Raw genomic sequence first — 17,980 nt, forward strand, 5'->3', positions numbered from 1 at the left:
CCACAAATCATCGTGTAACCTGTAATAAAAGTGTGTTGTGGACTGAGAATCAGTGATTGAGGTGAGTGATTACCATCAGAGGCTGCTGAGGAGGATTCCCTTGTGCCATTTGAGGAACTCCCATGAAAGGATACTGAGAGTAGACAAAAAATACATAAATCCATGCTTTTGTGTGTTACTCTAAAGCCTGAAACAATATCAAAAGATGTGTGTTCTTAACACAATTACAGGTTGTGCAACACTAACCCCATTGACTGCAGGGACAGCGTACACATTGGGAATGGGAGCCGGTGCAGCAAAAGCAGGAACTCCGCGAGCAAACTTTGAAATGGAGAGAGAGGGTACAGATGTTCTTATAAGGGTTATAGGTTTTTTTTAGTACTATAACATTGTTATTATTTTGCACATATTGTTGTATAATTTAATAAATCATATCATGCACTATCTGGCTTAACAGCAATCTGTATTCAGTTTATAATGCACAAATTGGTGGCAAATTATAGTATTTTCAATCTAAAGACATCTGGGACCTAACAGTGAGACAACAGGCGAGCGCCATCCTGTAGTGAGATTAGAGTTATTCACCAAATCCATTGCAAAACCATGCAAGTTCTGCTTATTTCTTTGATAAGTTGTCTCGTTTTTTACAATATGAATTTTAAGTCAATACATTTTTTTCCTAATCTTTGCTCTCTATTATAACCTATACGATTAAAGTAGATATAAATTAAACTATTTTAATGAAATCTAAGACTCCTAAAGCTTTTGCTGTTGAAGTGATGTAATCAAATGGCAACCTAATAGACTCACCTGAGCAAACTGTGGCTGCCAGATAAACCCACCAGCGACCATAGGTGGGTTCAGGCCTCCAGCCATCATCCCAGGGTTCACTCCGTTTGCCAGTCCTCCGTTCATTCTTGCCATCATTCCTCTGTTCATTCCTCCCATCATGCCTCCGTTCATTCCTCCCATCATGCCTCCGTTCATCCCTCCATTCATTCCTCCCATCATGCCTCCGTTCATACCTCTGTTCATACCTCCCATCATCTCTCCGTTCATTCCTCCCATCATCCCTCCATTCATAGCATTCATTGCTGCCAGCATCCTCTGTTTCTGTGTGAAGGGGGAGAAAGAGCTTTTGTTTTTAACCATAATCTAATTTTAGATGTATGCACTAATCATGTATAAATGAATAGTAGTAGTTGTTTCTTACCTTGCCTGCATTGACCTGCAATAAGTAAAGAGAACAGACAGAAGTTACACACACTGCTTGTAGATATCATGTATCATATCAATTGATAGAGATAGATAGACTGTGCTCACATTGCAGATGGTTGCTACAAGTGTGAGGAGAAGAAGCTTCATTTTGCAGCCTGAAACTTGTAAAAAGATTAAAATAAATGCATTTAAGTCATAAAATCGAAATATTGTTGGTAATATGTGCATGATTTTAGTTAGAACGTGAATATTTTTGTATTTCCAAACTAAATTGTACATAACAATCCTATAATAATATCTGAATTGCACAATACATACCTTATAATTCTTTGTTCTGGTTTCAAATGTTATGTGCCAAGGAGGACTATAGTTTGCTCTCTGAATTCAGAGCACCTTTTATCAGTCCCATAGATTATTATGAGCCAATTAGAGAAGAGAACACTGACTTGATCATAAACTATTTTTGTCACCTGTGTGTCATGGGAACCTATGTGTGATATGACATCTTCTTTCTACGGCACAATATTTAAAGAAATATACGTAACATTGAGCTGCCTATTTTCAAAAGCACTTCACCCTATTCAACCATACATTGTTCTCAATACAGAAGAGTGACCTCAAAGAATAACAGAGTGATTCAGTGTCTTGGGAAGGCTTTGTGGAGGTTTCTGGAAGCTCCTGACTAAAAACCAGTATATGAACCATCTAAATGTTGCGGGTTGTGGTCACAGCAGGCAAACAACTGACATCATCAACAAGTTCTTTTATGGAGAGAAAAAATACGTCTGTCAGCTTATATGTAATTAAACATTTACCAAACAAGCAGCACTCTTAGAAGATGGCTGTGACTTCAGCAAAACACAATGACATTTCATTGTTTCCTGCTGCTCTATTACAGTGCAGAGTTGAAATACTTGCCCAGGGCCTGTCAGGAGGGAAGCCTCACTGTGATTTGTGTTCTGTTTATATTCGTCCCAAGCTGATTTCTTCTCACACCAGCCCTAAAAACAACTACTCATATTGCACCGCAACTCAACAGTGATGAGCACGAAATGCCAGACAGCTTTTAATTTGTAAAAACCTCTGATGTTGCCTAATTACAGGAGCAGATATTAGTCTGTCATGTTTCATCAGCACATTTCCTCAAGTTGTTCAGAGCCATTACATTTATTCCCAGTGTGGTTGTATGTTGTCACATACTGAGGCTGTCTGGTAAAGGTTTTTGTTTTTGTTTTTTTGCTGCTGACTGGGCAGCCCACAGCAGACCAGGTAAACACCCTCTGTGGAAGTATGGTCTGGAGCTTTATACTAATTGCACACTGTCATGCAGTTCAAATTAAGTAACATTTTCTTCCTGTTATCTGTTTAATGACGTGACAAATTACAATTCTTTGTGGGATTTCGTAAATATGTTTTTATTTTCATAATGTTCTTTACAAACACAAATCTGTTCTGCGATGATGTGAGCAATGTGTTTCAAGATGTTTTTCATATTTAGAGACCCAAATCACCATGTTGTATGTAATTAGATGCAAGCAGTGCACTGTAAATAGAAATTTGAGCATATTTGTACATACATAACATCAGAGGAGTCCCACTCATGACACTGGTTTATCAGTGTTTACACATATTTCAGGCTCCAAATAATGTGCAAAGCATGTATTTTGTTGATAAATTTGAAAAAAGACCACAAAGATTCAACCATTGACTTCCATCATTTATTGGGCATTCGTTATAATGACAATGATTTATAACATTCCAGCATAGTTTGCAGGATCAGGATGTAGTGAATGAATCATGATATATCTGTGACAGCTGTATGGTCTCATTTTGCTTGCTTCCCCTCCAACTCCATCCCAGAGCATTCTTCCTCCTCCTCCTCTTCAGCCGCCATCGCCTTCATCACTGGAGACTGTGTCCTCCTGAGGCGAGCTGCCACGGAACGCTGAAACCTCAGTCTGCCGGCTGCCCTCCCACCAGCGGCGCCCAGCTGTTGCTGGTTGTTCAACCCAGCCACCGGGATCAGCTGCACTTGGCCGGGAGTCAACATGGCACCCTGTGGGTTTCCTCCAGCATTTCTCTGTGGCAGCACAGCAAACAGTGTGACCGGCCCACCATTGGCACCCTGAGTCAGCTGCCCTTGTGGATTCACATTGGCTGTGCCTACCTGCCCCGCGAGAAACGCCCCACCTTGTTGGAGAGCTCCGACTGGAATCAGCTGCTGCAGGGCAGCTTGACCTACTTGGTTTCCAACTGGCTGGATAAAAAACGAGCCGCCAAGTTGGACTAAGTGCGCCACAAGGGGTTCACTATTTTTTGGGACCACATTTTGAGCCCCAGGGTTGGCATTGTTTCCACCTGCAGCTCCGTTATTATTCACTCCCCCATTGGCCAGTGTCTCAGCACTCCCTGAAGACACACCACCCTCCACCACAACAGCCAAGGTCTGGAAGACAACCCACAGTATGCAGAACATTATCTCAGTAACAGCAGACAGTCGACAGGTAGAGAGCTGTTTCTTTCTTTGCTTTTATAGAGGCCGTCAGATTCGGAGATCACCAAGAAATGTCCAATCAGAGTCCAGCACGTTGTCTCAAAACAACAAGTCAGTGTAATCATCATGACCATGCTAGAGGCTATTTTTTGCTGTGTTACCTTACAGAGGGCTATTATTTATGATTATGTGGCAAACCTTAACCAGGTATCAGTGACTTGCATTCTCAAAAGCAATATTGCAGTGATCGTATTTTCATGTCATGGTGGCATCAGGGAAATTTACCAATTAATAAAACATGATATTAAAGCATAAACAGATGTTTCCCGAATGGGATCCACAAATATGATGCAATAACTTTATTTCAGGGCTGTAAGGAAAGTCATTATTACTGAACTATGCTACTGTACGTCATGATATTGTGAAGTCCACTGCTATCCATAAAGCTTTAATTAGAGCTACAATGAAGCGCATATGCACTGACAAACATTTACAGCATTTGCTACAAAGATAGAAAAACATAGTTATTGTTTTACATTTCCCACCGTAGAAGGATACTTCACCTTGATTTAAAGAGTAATTCTGCACTAAATCACTCCAACATAAGAAACACAATTATTTTAAAGCCTGGTACTATGTACAACAACTTTTCTACTAATGAGCTGATGATTCCCCAGTTTTGAATGCTTCAGCTAAACAGAACACTTTCTTATATTCTAATAAAGTTTATTCTCGGAGCTTAGTCTAAATAAAGAACATACTGGAGATCCAAAGCTTAGTCTGACACAAAATAACAGAAATGACCACCAACACTTGCCCTTTATAGCAGGAGGTAAAAATTTGTTTCTTTTATATGTTTGTTTCAGACGAGTTTCTTGTGTTACAGAGGTTCATGGGGGCTTCAAGCTGCACCGTCTCAAGCTGCTTGTGTAGTCGATAGAGGTCAAAATGAAGCTCAGAATAGCAGGTTGGTATCCATATCATCTGTGGACAAAACAGATAGCAGACATTAATAGGATGAAAAATAAAGTATTTGCCATATGCTTTAGAATTGCATGAGAATTATGGCAGACAAATATAAACAAATGACGGATAAACTGACATTTTTACTGAACACCCATTACAAAAAACGAACTGCTACGTACAGTATGTGATGTTACATTATTACTTGAATTGAATATGTATTGTCAGTCATTTTAAAACTTAAATAAAATCATATATAAAAAATAATATATAGGACACAGAACTATAAAATGTGCCTTGACAGTTAAATATTTTTTTGTGAAAAATCATCAAATTCATAAGAGATATTTTATGTCAACACAGAAGTGTCACAGTTAAATCCATCACTGCATAAAAAGTGTACCATAGTATGTTGCTGACATAGTGTTGTTCTTACCATTCTTGATACCAAAACAGGAAGTCCACTCTTTGAAGGACACCTGCTTGTCCTTGTCAGCGTCGCACTCTTGAAAGAAGCGGGAGGTGCAGTGCTCCATCGGCACCAGAGGGACTCGAAGTGGGGCCAGCTCTGAGTGGGACAAGACTCTGCACAGGACAGATGAACATCCAGTTTTAATCATTGTGAGCGTCTACATCACATACAGTACATTATGTTTGCATTATAATAAGACTCATGAATGGGTTTGATTATATACCCTCCCCAGTTCTAGCTGGGGATTTGTTAAATATTTGACATTAGCCAATCCTGTCGTTGGAAACTTTACATCTCACTCTGATCAATTTTGAATATAATCTAAAGGTTGAGGAAAAATCAAAGTTCACCGTAAGCACAGAGGAATAAAATGTACCTGTCAGAAGGGTGTTGGTCCAGTTGTGCAAACTGCCAGTGCACTGGGTAGATGTACATGTTGTAGTTCTTCTCAAAGTCGTGCGCGAGCAGCTCAACAGTGTGATCCCCAGTATGAAGACGCCTCTCACTCTCATCAATTTTCTTCACCTACAGAATACAGAACACCAAAGTTTGATTGACTGCGATTACCTAAAACATAAACTGTTAAACAATATACATTTAAGTTTTCCATGTCCCAAAGCTGCTGTGGGATTTTCTGATTCACCAGTGGACTGATTGATTAGATAAAAGTAACACAACAAACTGCAGAGAAATCATAGTACTTTAACAGAATCCCATATATTCATTTGAGCAGTGGATCTTACTCTGAAACGCTGTTTAGGTGTAAGGAAGCCAGGAGACACGGAGTCATGTTCATAGAGCTGCAGCAGCACATTTTTTAGCCAATCCCTCATTCGTAGAGGGAACTGGACCAGCTCAGTGTCCACACATGGAGGTATTACTGAGAGAGAAACAGAGACAACGATTAGGGTGAAATAGTCCAACAGGAAATGTTTAAACCATATACTCTGTACAGAGGTTAACTCTCACGTTTGCATGGTCCAGTGTAGTCCAGATGAAGTCTGTGTCCTCTCTTAGTGCCTTCCAGGTTGCATTTAGTAGCAAAGAGTTCACATGATGTGTCATATGTTTTGTTGTTTGTTCCACAAACCTGCAGAAATTGAACAACGAGCAACAATCAAATGCGGTGCAACAGCTGTTGAACACCATTCCAGTCTATCTTTCAACAGATCATCCATACTCACATGATCAAACTCATTCACACCGGGAGGACATTCTGACGGCTCTTGACACACGCAGCTCGGCTTATTGTCCGCATCGAGCTTACACGTCTTTCCACGTTTGCAGGGAAAGTCGTCACATGGATCTAGAAGAAGAAAAAAAAACATGCAGCACAATGACCTTTGACCTACACACTTTGACTGAATTTTCAGGACTGGTTTGGTCGTATTTTGCAGTGTGATGACTGGAAATCAATGAGCTATAACCACAACACACCATCGCCGACATTCCTCTGTCATTTGAGTTTGTACAGCGATCAAATTCAACTTGATCTCCATTGTACAAACCTCAAGCTGTGTTTTGCTAGTGACCATGAAGCAGAGTAACACTAGTCATGCGGTAGTTTTAGCTGAATGACCCAGTCAGCACATTCCCGTGTGAGACTGTTGTGATAGTGCATTAGTCAGTGAGTGCTGAATTAACCAACCAGCAGGGGCTTCTGGGCGATGTACGCCTCCACCAAGAGAGGGCCTGGAGCTGGGGTAGAGATCCACTGTGGCTCTTATCTGGACTGGATTCATTCCAACTAAAGGACCCTGAAAAAAAAGAAACATGAAAATGCAATTTTTTTCGATATTTTTTGAGACATTAAAATCAGCCAACAGCTGCCTGCTGCTGCCAAACATTGCTATGAGGAGCGATGAGAGTGAACAGTTGAGGCCTTTTGCAAGTAGTTAAGTGATCCATTATAACTCAAAAATATTGATCAGAACCACTGAAAAGAAAGTGAATGTACATTGTGCATGCATTACCCATTTTCCTGCACTTCTCCTCTTTGCCTTTTGGACAGTATTGTCAATACTTCTGCCCTCAGACGCCTGAGGAACCTGTTGGCTCTGTTCTGGTTCAGACTGTGTTTCCTCAGTCTGTGGGGAGTGCTTCCTCGCCCTCTTGTTCTTCTTTTGCCTCCTTGTTTTTCCCTTGGTGGGACTTCCGCTGTTATTCTTACTTTTCTCTTCCTCCTTTCCAGCCGGTTCGGAACCTGATTCAAACCCTGTACTTCTCTTTGGTTCTTGAGGGTCCACATTTGCTTCAGGTTTTTTCTCATCAACATCTTTGGATTTGGCCTGTGAATCTTCCTCACTGTCCACTGCCTCAGTGTTTTGTGTGTCTTGTTCATAGTCATCTGCAATGGTGGGCAGTCCTTTCTGAAGGGTTTCCCTGTCTTTAACATCTGTTTTGGGTTTTACTTTAGCAGGTACAATCTGTAGAGGTTGTGAGATGCCACTATCAGCAGCATAGTCAAGATCAACGGGGATCTCTGACTCTGTGCTTCCATCTGTTTCCTCCAGCAATGAACCTTGCTCCTCTCTGTCTGCTATTTTTACAACAGACTTTTCCTCCTTTTCCTTGAGTGACATATTTTCCACCTCATCTTCGCCTTTCTCCAGCATTTCAGTATCCACTACACTCTCATCCTTTACTTCTTCTTCCTCGTCTGTCACCTCCATTTCTAATTTGTCGTCCAACTTCCTCTCCTTCACCTCAGCTTTGTCGTCCTCCACGGCCTCACCAGGCTCCACCTTGCCTTTGTCCGTCTCCACTTCTTCTTCTTTCTCTAGCACTCTTTCTTCTGCTTCCTGCTCTTCTTCTGCTTCTTTCTTCAAGAGGTCTACCAACTCCTCCTCACTTAGCAGGACTGCAGTCCTTTTGTCGCTCTCTTCAGTCTCCTCAAACTCTTCCTCCTCCTTGTTGGCATTAGCATTGTCTTGGGAGCTCAGTTCTTCATCTTCCTGCTCCTGGCTGCTGGCCTCAAACGTGACTAGAGTGGGTAAAATCTGTGGCTCATTGGCCTTCTCTGTGATAATGTCCTTATTCAGGAGAAAAGAAAAAATTTCGATTTTACGACATGAAATCATCGTCACGTACATTTTTTTAAAATCCTTTTTGACTCCTGCTCTACCTTTTCTTTGGCTTCATGTGAAGTCTTATGCAATCCATGATGTTTTCCATGATGTTTACTCTTTACCTAGATGTAATAGGGATTAATTCATAATGCATTAAACAAATCTAACATCACATCTGTCATGGCAAAGTTTAATGTAAAAAAAAAGCATTACTCACAGACAGGGCAAATGTTGCTGCCAGTAAGCAAAGGAATACTAAGCAGGCCCTCATACCTGAAACATTGAAAGGAAGATTTTTAACATGGGACAAAAATCGAAACAAATTTGAATTACACGTTTAAATTATTGTGAATCACGGCAAGGTTGGAATTTGGATAAAAACACTATTAACAATCATTGCAGTATAATCTGACTTCTCACAACACAGACATGAACTTGGCAACTCTTTCAATTGAGAGCTAAAGTAAACATCAGAAGCAACCAGACTGGAAAAAGTTGACTAAGTCCACAAACATTTTGTCTCTGTGGACGGAAACAAAACAGACACTACTGGGCCTGTCCAGGGGAACAATAGCTCTGTGGTTCGGCCCACTAAACACCAAATAGGTGTAGACGGGTGTAGACAGGTGGGGGGAAGGGGGGTTGAGGGGTTTGATCTTTTCAATATCGAGGCAATGTTAGAGTTTTATACTTCATTGTCCCAAAGGGGAAAGTTATCTCCACAGTGCTGTTGTGATGACACACATTAACTTTTCATCTCTAATAACACACATATTACATGGTAGTCGTAAATGTATTTCTCACGCTATTCAATAAAGGAATATTTAGTCTATTTGAGGATATTGTACTATACTATAAAATATATGTTGGTATATAGATTATGCACAGCCATGAGTAAGCAACATGTAAATGTGTCTATATTACCTCCAGTATATTAGTACATTACAGTGTAGATAGACTATTATTAGTCAAAAACTCTTGATTTGTACAAAAATAATTAAGGCATCAATGTCAACATCAACATCAAAGTAAAGTTTTGGCTATCACAAAAGAGGCTACAACATAACCCCGCTAGTAGTTGCTGCATACAACACACAACAAGTTTGATTGTAAACTAGTTAGTCAACACGATGTCACACACATTTCTATTTGATCATTAACAAATTACCTTTCAAAGCAATTGAAAAGTCTCAGTTATTAGGATCTTACCTGAGGCTGGCAGTTGCAAGAGAAATGACAAGCTTTGTCTGTGTTGAACCTGTGAAGGTGTCCTTCTGTATTCGAGACAGCGCTCACACTGTCTACACAGACTGGCATGTTGCACACACACAGATTTCTTTCTGGGTCGATGGTGCCAACACTTTTTCTAAACTTTGGGAGGGTCTTTGAGCTACAGCGATAACGAGAGAGGGAGCGAAAGAGATCCAACACTGCACTTCATGTGGGTGCTTTGATTCCCAAAAAGAAAGTCAGGAAAAAAGGCAAAACTTTAGAGTCAAAAAACTGCAAAATAATCACCCCATAAGTGGATCTTGTCGGTGAATTGTAGTTACACTTAATTTATATATTATTTCTTGACTTGAGAAAGAGAGACTTTTTTTTATTCCACACTGTTAGATATTTTATTGTATTTAGGTGGTAAATTACTAAACCTGTTTTAATTACCTGTTTACAGTCCCTTTGCTGTTTTACAGTAAAACACCTTTACCATGATTGTGCTTTACAGTATAACTGCTCAATTGTAATTGTGTTTGACAGTATGATACTGAAATAGTGTTTTATAGCACAATACTGTAACTTACTATGCTAAATATAGCCTATACCATAGTGTATAGTATAGTCTATAACCTAGACTATACACTATTAACTATAATTATTACTGCAAACAGGTTTTTACTGTATTTCCTATCACGATATTTTACAATAAACAATTAAATATCATAAAAGATGTATTAGGTACTTACTAGTTTTGAAGCGCCCACACACACACACACACACACACACACACACACACACACCTCACACCACGTTCCCAGTGCAGCTGCACTGCCTGCACTGTCAATATTTAGATGTGAAATACAGAGCTGGTAAACCAGATCATTGTTCCACAAACTGAGACAGGACATGCTTGATTGCATTCATGAGAGTCACTTTGGGATTGAAAACTACAGGAGGAGAGCGAGGGATCCGCTCTTTTGGCCAGAAACGTCCGAAGAAATAACAGAGGAGGTTAGCAGTTCAGCATACAGAAGGGCACAAGCTACTGCAACCACATAGTGTACCTGAGAGTCCATGGGGGAAATAATCTGTGTACTATGTATTGGTTATTGCGCAATACCCATCCAGCAGCATTTAGAGTTAACCACGTCAAACTACTGACATGGCTATTTCTTTTTTTGTTAAGTTGTGAATGTTTTAATAAGTGTGTTGTGTGTAGTTTGTTTATGACAGAGTAAAACTAAACCTGTGTAACCTGTCGGATGAAAGATAGTTTCAGGACAGAAATAACATCATTTTGGTCACTAGATGTCACTCTTTCACTGTGATCCTGAAGCCACTAATATGACACATGTTCATATTTTTAATATGATGAGTGAGATGATGATTAACAACATGATAAATATTTGTTACTATTAACAAGTATCTTCAGGCACTGCCCATGACATGAAGGAAGAGTTGTAGGAGTTGTAAGATATGTCTTTTGAACCAATCTTTCATTATAATACACTACTACTCATTTGACAAAACACTTTCACATCAATGGAAAGGCTGTAATGGTAATGTAGATGTTAAAATGTACATATTATTCTGGGAACTCCGTTTTGTGACACCTGCAAACTCTGCTGATGAAGCTCATGTGATATGACCAAGAGAACTTTGGGAACTTCATTCTGAACTGCTATTCACATCAAAGTAATGATATAGCCTATAGAAATAATAAATGCATCTGTCATACTAGTTACAGCAATTATAGTTATTTGTCAGAGATCATTAACTCCTCAAGAAATATGCCTTTCAGCCAGTGGTGGATGAAGTAGTCAGATCTTTTACTTAAGTAAAAGAACCAATACAACAGTGTAGAAATACTTTGTTACAAGTAAAAGTGCTGCATTCAAAATTTTTACTTAATTAAAACAGAAGTATTAGAAGCTAAATGTACTCATTGTGCAGAGCAACCCATTTCTGAATAATATTATATAATTAGGGCCTGAGCACCGTCAACGTCGGGGCTGTTTACTTCCGGAACGAGAGTTACGAGACATTGGGCCTTTCTCAATACCAAGTAAGTACGCCAAGTACAGACTTGTGTACTTGGGAGTGTGGACTTTGGAGTTTGGACTTGGGAGTCCAGACTCCCAAGGACGGGACGATGCAGTACAGTCATTCTGCAATTGGAACAGCAGCTTACTTTTCTTTTTGCATTTAAATTTGTATTCGTTCAAACCCACCACCACCATACACAGATACAAAAACTAAGCCTGTCAGACAGCAAAACAAGCGATTTTTTTCCGAGTTAACATAATTGTGATTCTGGTAAAGGCCATTTGAGCCCTTTTACATTCTTCAGTACCACCTTCCAAAAAGGCATCACCTTGGAACACCCCCACAGAGCATGTAGAAAAGTGTCCATTTCTTTGTTCCATTTCCAACATTTGCTATCCTGCATTAAGCCCAGGGGTGTAAAGTAATACCTATGTACATTCTGTAATGGATAAACTTGCTTCTTGCATCCCTTGGAGCCCACGTTCGATATTAATTATTGCCATACATCTTCCATGATCACATTGCCAAGATCCTTTTGCCATATCAATCTCAGGCCTTCGCACATTGTAGTTTGAATATTTGACATTTTCCTATAAAATTTTGAGGCCACGTGTAAAGTACGGGAAGCACTTAGAAACTGTTGAATTGTATTCTCTTCCGTCTCTTCTCTTTTCAGTCCAAACACTGACCCTATGCTGCTCCTCAACTGTAAATACTTCCAGAAATCCCCCTTCTCGTTTGAATTACATTTTTCTTTAATGAACATCTCCTAGGTCATTTCTCAGATCTACACTCCATGTGAGTACATTCTAAAGTCCTTTGTGATTAGAAGTTATCAAAAGCTTTACGTTTGATGGAATGGTGTAGCCTTGGCGTGGCGGCCAATTTACGTGACTCCCCATTGAACAACAAGCTGAGGTAACTCCACTGGACTTGCTCAAATCCGTCCCAAACTTGCCATGCTTGATAAAAGTCATGGTCTGAGGATATCAATGAGCAATTTTTTATTCATAGTCAAAAGCGCCACCTATTGACAAAAGGAAATTTGCGTTTTGTGACAAACGTCATCCAATTTACATGTTTACACTTGATATAGAGCAACATAATGCATGTTTTCTTCAGTGTATAATAAATAATAAATAAAATAGTTGTGTTACCTTAGACCTGAGCCGTTTGTATCTACAGAGCCGGGCCTTTTCACAGAGCCGGTCGCCATGTTCCTACAGTAGCACAGAACGGACAAACAAAACACTGGCTCTAGAGGGCCATTCACACTGGCATGTTTTCGCGCCAGTCACCGTAGTTCTCCTACACGCTTGGCACATGGGAGAAGTTTCAGTTGGTTGCAACCTCAACGCTAGATGCCTCAAATCCCTACACACTGCACCTTTAAATCTTATGAATCTGCAAAGCAACGCGGAACTAAAGCAAATAAAAGTAGTGGAGTAAGAATTACATAGTTTTCCGATGAGATATTGTGGAGTAGAAGTATAACGTAGCATAAAATGGATACATGTCAAATAAAGTACCTCAAAATCCTATTGAGTTGTTATACTTAGCAACATTCAACCACTGCTGAGAGCGAGACACTTTATTCAGTCCTTGAAGTAGTAGCTTAAGTAAACTAATGAGCCATAATTGGCCCAGCTGCTGCTCATTAAACACCAGGGAGCAACAGAAACCTGCATCACTTTCAGATTTTAGTATCTCTGCTCTGTTACTAGTCTGATCTTCTGTGAATCTCCAGTCATATAAAAAAAATCGATAACCTAGATGCCTGGCTGAAAGGGTCAACACATCGTAAAAACTTAAGTACCCTGAGGGCTGAGGGCAGACACTGTTGACTGCTGGTTTGTGTGCCACAACAAGCGTCAATCATCCTCTCCCCACTCCTCCCCTTTTCTAAAGCAGGACCTTACAACAACTGGTAGCTGTGCGGCTTTTTAGCAAACAGCTCCAGACTGGTGAACATCCAGTCTAATTACATGTTTCTGTTGCACGGTTAAAATCCAAAGTGAGGTTAAACAAGGAATTCTGTAATTTTATTTTAGGCCTGACCATATATGGATATCCAGGAAACAATTATGAGCATCAGGGAGGAAATATACAAGTCTTTATTTAGGCTTTCTACTGTGCATGCCCTATTTCCAAGAACAAGACACATTTACAATAACATCATGAGGACAATGGGTAATAAAACATGGTTGTTTTTACAATAAAAAGTAACATTAGTGTATTTAGCCTCATGTTTACATTGTTGTCTTTTTTTAAAGTATTTTGAATCTATACCCTTGAGCAAAGCACTACCTCTCACCTGCTCCTTATATCTAATGATTTTATTATTTAACTGTTGGTAGTCTAGTAAAGAAAATAAAAAACATCCTCTTCACCGGAAACGAGCGTGACCCCGTCTGGCCCTCCTTTCCCCTCTGAGTGGGTGAGCTTGTTTTCTCAACCGGCCACAAACCCTATGGTTAAGTATGCTAAACTATATTTCACTGAAGACTTGAGAGAGGGTGGAGGACATGCAGTGGCTGAATGAAACAATTGTGTGTGTGTATTTGTGGTGTGTGTGCGTGTGTGTGTGTGTGTGTGTGCGTGTGTGTGTGTGTGTGTGTGTGTGTGTGTGTGTGCCCATAATTGTGCTAGTGTGAATGTTGTTTTGAGCCTGCTCTCCGGAAACAAGTACACCTACGCGTGCCAAGAGTTGAGAGACAACCGGAAGGAAGTGATGCAATCGTTTTAATTAAGGTTACTTATATGCCGTTGTCCTTGGAGCGTTCTACAGCATATCCACACAGCGTGCTTTTACTGCCTCAACCGCCAGCTTTCCATACGTGGCTCAGTATAGGCACTCCTGTTTGCTGCTACATAGACTGAACAGGACATTTCTCACACCAGCTCTGAATATAACGGACAAAAAGGTAAAATATTGACATTATAACCTAACTACATGATAACTGTTGCTGATTTGTCACTATTGGTTGACATTATTCCAAAGTTTAATTGTTGTATTGTTTTAAACAAGTTTCTGTTTCTGCAGTTTAAGTGCAAAAGCAACAGAGATGCTCTTAACTCTAATAAGTTTTTTGTGATTTTGTGTTTTTATGATTGCAAGTTTTCCACAAATTTCCCTTGAGGAATGTATGCAGTAAGAGTATTTTAAATTGAATTAAATCAAATCAGTAACAATATTAATCACATGCTGTATGTCTGTTACAGAATGATGGTCAATATAATAATGTTTTGCCTGATGGGAGCAGTTTTTGCCAACCCAGTAAGTATGAAAAACAACAGTGAAGACTTCGCTTTTCAATGTAAACATGCAATTTAACACACATTTAGCACATTTTCTGAAATACCTGCATGCTACTACAGATACTTCTACATTCATATAATATGCTTATTGTACATCATGTCAAATTAACAAGAAAGTAGAGTTTCCAACTTGAACAGCATCAGGTTCTGTGTTGTGCATTTTCATACATTTAATTAATACTGTCATTGACTCTTCAAGTTGCAAACATAATAGCACAAGTTTCAGTGTGAGCATTTTTCTCCCACAGTAAGAATGTCTATATGCCAGCAAAGCAGGAAGGCTCAGCGGTTTTAAGAAGCATGTTAGAGGGTCTAAGTCACGTCACTTCATAAATAGATCCATCTTCTGCACATCAAGAAACTACTATCCTGTTAAATATGACCTGTCATTTATTTTTCTCCAAAAGATTTCCTTCAATGCCATTTTGGAATCAAATGAGCTCGACTCAAACTCGGTGGGTGCTATCTGAAATCAGTCCCCTCTTAAAGCATTTAACTCTCGGTGTTCCAGCGCAGGAACTCAACACTGTTTACACATTCATCATTTGACGGTTGTGCTCCTCTCACACAGTCAGCGGAAAACCTAACAATAGGTGCGGTTACTTGAAAATTCTCCAGACCTCAGGACAATTCCCCTTTCAGACACTATTGTTTACTATACTGTATGTCTGGACCCATCTGCAGCAATAGCTTGATTGTGATGATTGCTGGTGTTGCAGTTATAAGGTATAATTAAATATATTGTGGCATGCGGTTAATGTGTTTTTCTTTTCCAGACTGAAAGTTTGTCTGTTTCACAATCACCGGAAAATGGCACCTCAGAGCTTCAGGTAATGCATACATTTATTACAGTAAAGAGGAAAATTCTTTTTTTTCGGATGCCGACGACTTTGTGCATCGCTTTTGCTTCCTCATTTTAACCTTAATGGGTGTATTCCTATTTCTGTTGCAGAGCTCTGAAGAAAATACCTCAAGTCAAGTAAGTTATTTTGATTTGTCAATCTTCTGCTTGGGATCTAAACATTTAGATTACTCAAGACATTCTGTAAATGTGTCTGAATTCACCTTGTATACTGGATATCTTTTCAGAGTCAGAGTTCAGAGTCTGAATCAGAATCAGAATCATCAGAATCCACATCAGAGGACAAGGTGGGTTGTATTATCACTTTTGTTTTTACCTTATTGTTATCACTAAACTACATTAAGCATGTTATTGATGGGTTTATATCCTGATATTCATCATATTAAATATATTAAAAGTTGTGGATGTAGTATAACTGTTATAATAAACAAAGTGTCAGAAGAAACACGGCACTCTCCATTTTGGAAATAAATGCATTATTTCCTAAAACTGTATGTTTCTGTTCCACAAACAGACTTCAGAGGAGAGTAACAGTCTATCCGATGAGGATGATGTGGTAAGACTAACTAAATCAAGTATTTTGTCAAACCTAGTATGTTGGTCAATTGTTATTGTATGGCACTTCATCCTTCTGGTCTCCGTTTAGCTCATATCCACTGTATTTCCACAGACAGACTCCATGGCTGAAACCAGAGATAATAGCATGGGCAGTGAGGAAAACATTCGAAAGGTGTGTGTAACATTTTTTATTTTACACAATGTCTTGATTTTGCTGATTCAAGTTGAGTAACACTATGATCTGCCCATTCCCTAAATCAGAGTTGGGTTCAAGTGTTCGCAAGCATCACCCAATTCCTGAGTGCAGAGGACAATAGCAGCACAGAGGTAAAGGGTCAATCAGATCAACTGACTGAGAAACAGCCCACTCATACCTCCACTAGCACCACTGCCAGACAGGGGACCAACACAAACCTACCGCTGGTGGAGAATCCCACTGACAGCAGTGACACCGCCAGCAACAGTGCAGACACCAGCGAAAGTACTATTGTCATCACCAATGACAGCAGTGAGAGCACCAGCAGTGAAAGCAACGAGACCAGTGAGACCAGTGACAGCAGTGACAGCAGTGACAGCAGTGATGCCAGCAAGAGCGAGGAGGATAGTAATGCCAGTGACAGCGCCGAGCTAGGGCAAATCAAAACCAGAGACTGTGTGAATGGAACCCAGAGCTGTGAGAGTGAAGAGTATTTGTTCCAGGATATAGGAGACGATGCTCATTACTCAGTGGACTCTCTGATGGTGCCAGATGAGGATGAAAGGGAGTTAAGTCTAAGGAGATGATGACATGCAGTTGTGCAGCTCTATATTTTTCCACTACGAACTACTGTACCATTAAATGACCTGCCTGAAGACTTCAGGAGGACGCATTTTACTCTTGCCCATTGCTTCTGAATGTTGATTTTGGCATTACAATTTTAACTGCAACTGATTGATTTTTGTATATGTGATTACTATTGTGACGATGATGTAGCCGAAGCATTTACTTTGACTGTTTTGATGATAATAAACAAATAATAACCATGATATGGGTCCTTGCATGTTTTTATATAGGCTTATCAATCAGATAAGGGCAGTTTTGGAAACAAAATTATTAGATACTATAATAGAGGAAATATTTAACGTTATACCCCAATGTATTCTACGTCATTCTGCAGGTTAAGAACAGCCTCTAAAATATGATTTGTATGAGACAAACTGTGGCCATAGTTAGCTCTTTTAAATAAAAAAAATATTTTTCCACCAAATGCTAACGTTACATTGTTGTAGCTTACAATTAACGTTATCTAGCTAATAAAGCCATGTTAGTTGCACCACGAAGGTGCTACTATTATTGAGCCTTAAAATATATTTTTACTCTGTTACTCTTTGCTGCTGTAATATACAAATTTCCCTCTGGGGATGAATAAAGTATATATATATCTATCTATCTAAAATGTTGAAAGAGCATTGATACGCATAATCTGGAGATTAGGTTGATATTCTTTTATTTTCACATTTGCACCATGGCCGGTTAGCTCAGTTGGTTAGAGCGTGGTGCTAATAACGCCAAGGTCGCGGGTTCGATCCCCGTACTGGCCACTGACTTTTTTTTTTTTTTTTCCAGGTGACATTTTTTTTATAGTAAAACTAAATAATCTAATATGACAACGTCATTTCATTCTTCACGCAACATTAAGATATAGAAGGTCAAACCTCAAAGCTTTTAGTTGCGTATAGCCCTGCCTATATAAAGGCTGACACTTGATGGCGACAAAATTAAC

At 39.6% G+C, this 17,980-nt stretch overlaps 2 protein-coding genes and 1 non-coding gene across 3 annotated transcripts; 2 read left to right on the plus strand and 1 right to left on the minus strand.

Annotated features, from left to right (window-relative positions):
* Positions 1–4,667: 4,667 nt before the first annotated feature.
* LOC142949990 (uncharacterized) lies at positions 4,668–8,486 on the minus strand. Its single transcript, XM_076091894.1, has 11 exons — positions 8,433–8,486; positions 8,272–8,337; positions 7,423–8,179; positions 7,121–7,341; positions 6,796–6,904; positions 6,332–6,453; positions 6,117–6,237; positions 5,891–6,027; positions 5,524–5,672; positions 5,112–5,260; positions 4,668–4,696 (listed from the first exon to the last, which is right to left on the minus strand). Exons 1-11 carry the CDS (start codon positions 8,484–8,486, stop codon positions 4,668–4,670), a joined length of 1,914 nt encoding a protein of 637 aa, XP_075948009.1.
* A 6,246-nt stretch (positions 8,487–14,732) lies between these two features.
* LOC142950087 (uncharacterized) lies at positions 14,733–17,241 on the plus strand. Its single transcript, XM_076091987.1, has 7 exons — positions 14,733–14,756; positions 15,574–15,627; positions 15,750–15,776; positions 15,887–15,946; positions 16,174–16,215; positions 16,330–16,389; positions 16,479–17,241. The coding sequence occupies exons 1-7, from the start codon at positions 14,733–14,735 to the stop codon at positions 16,998–17,000; spliced, it is 789 nt and encodes a 262-aa protein (XP_075948102.1). The 3' UTR covers positions 17,001–17,241.
* Positions 17,242–17,724: 483 nt separating this feature from the next.
* trnai-aau (transfer RNA isoleucine (anticodon AAU)) lies at positions 17,725–17,798 on the plus strand. Its single transcript has one exon. It is a non-coding gene; the product is annotated as a tRNA-Ile (tRNA).
* The last annotated feature ends 182 nt before the right edge of the window (positions 17,799–17,980 follow it).

Source organism: Anarhichas minor, unplaced genomic scaffold, assembly GCF_050575085.1.
Source record: "Anarhichas minor isolate MPS153535 unplaced genomic scaffold, ASM5057508v1 ptg000014l, whole genome shotgun sequence".
Classification (NCBI taxonomy): domain Eukaryota; kingdom Metazoa; phylum Chordata; class Actinopteri; order Perciformes; family Anarhichadidae; genus Anarhichas; species Anarhichas minor.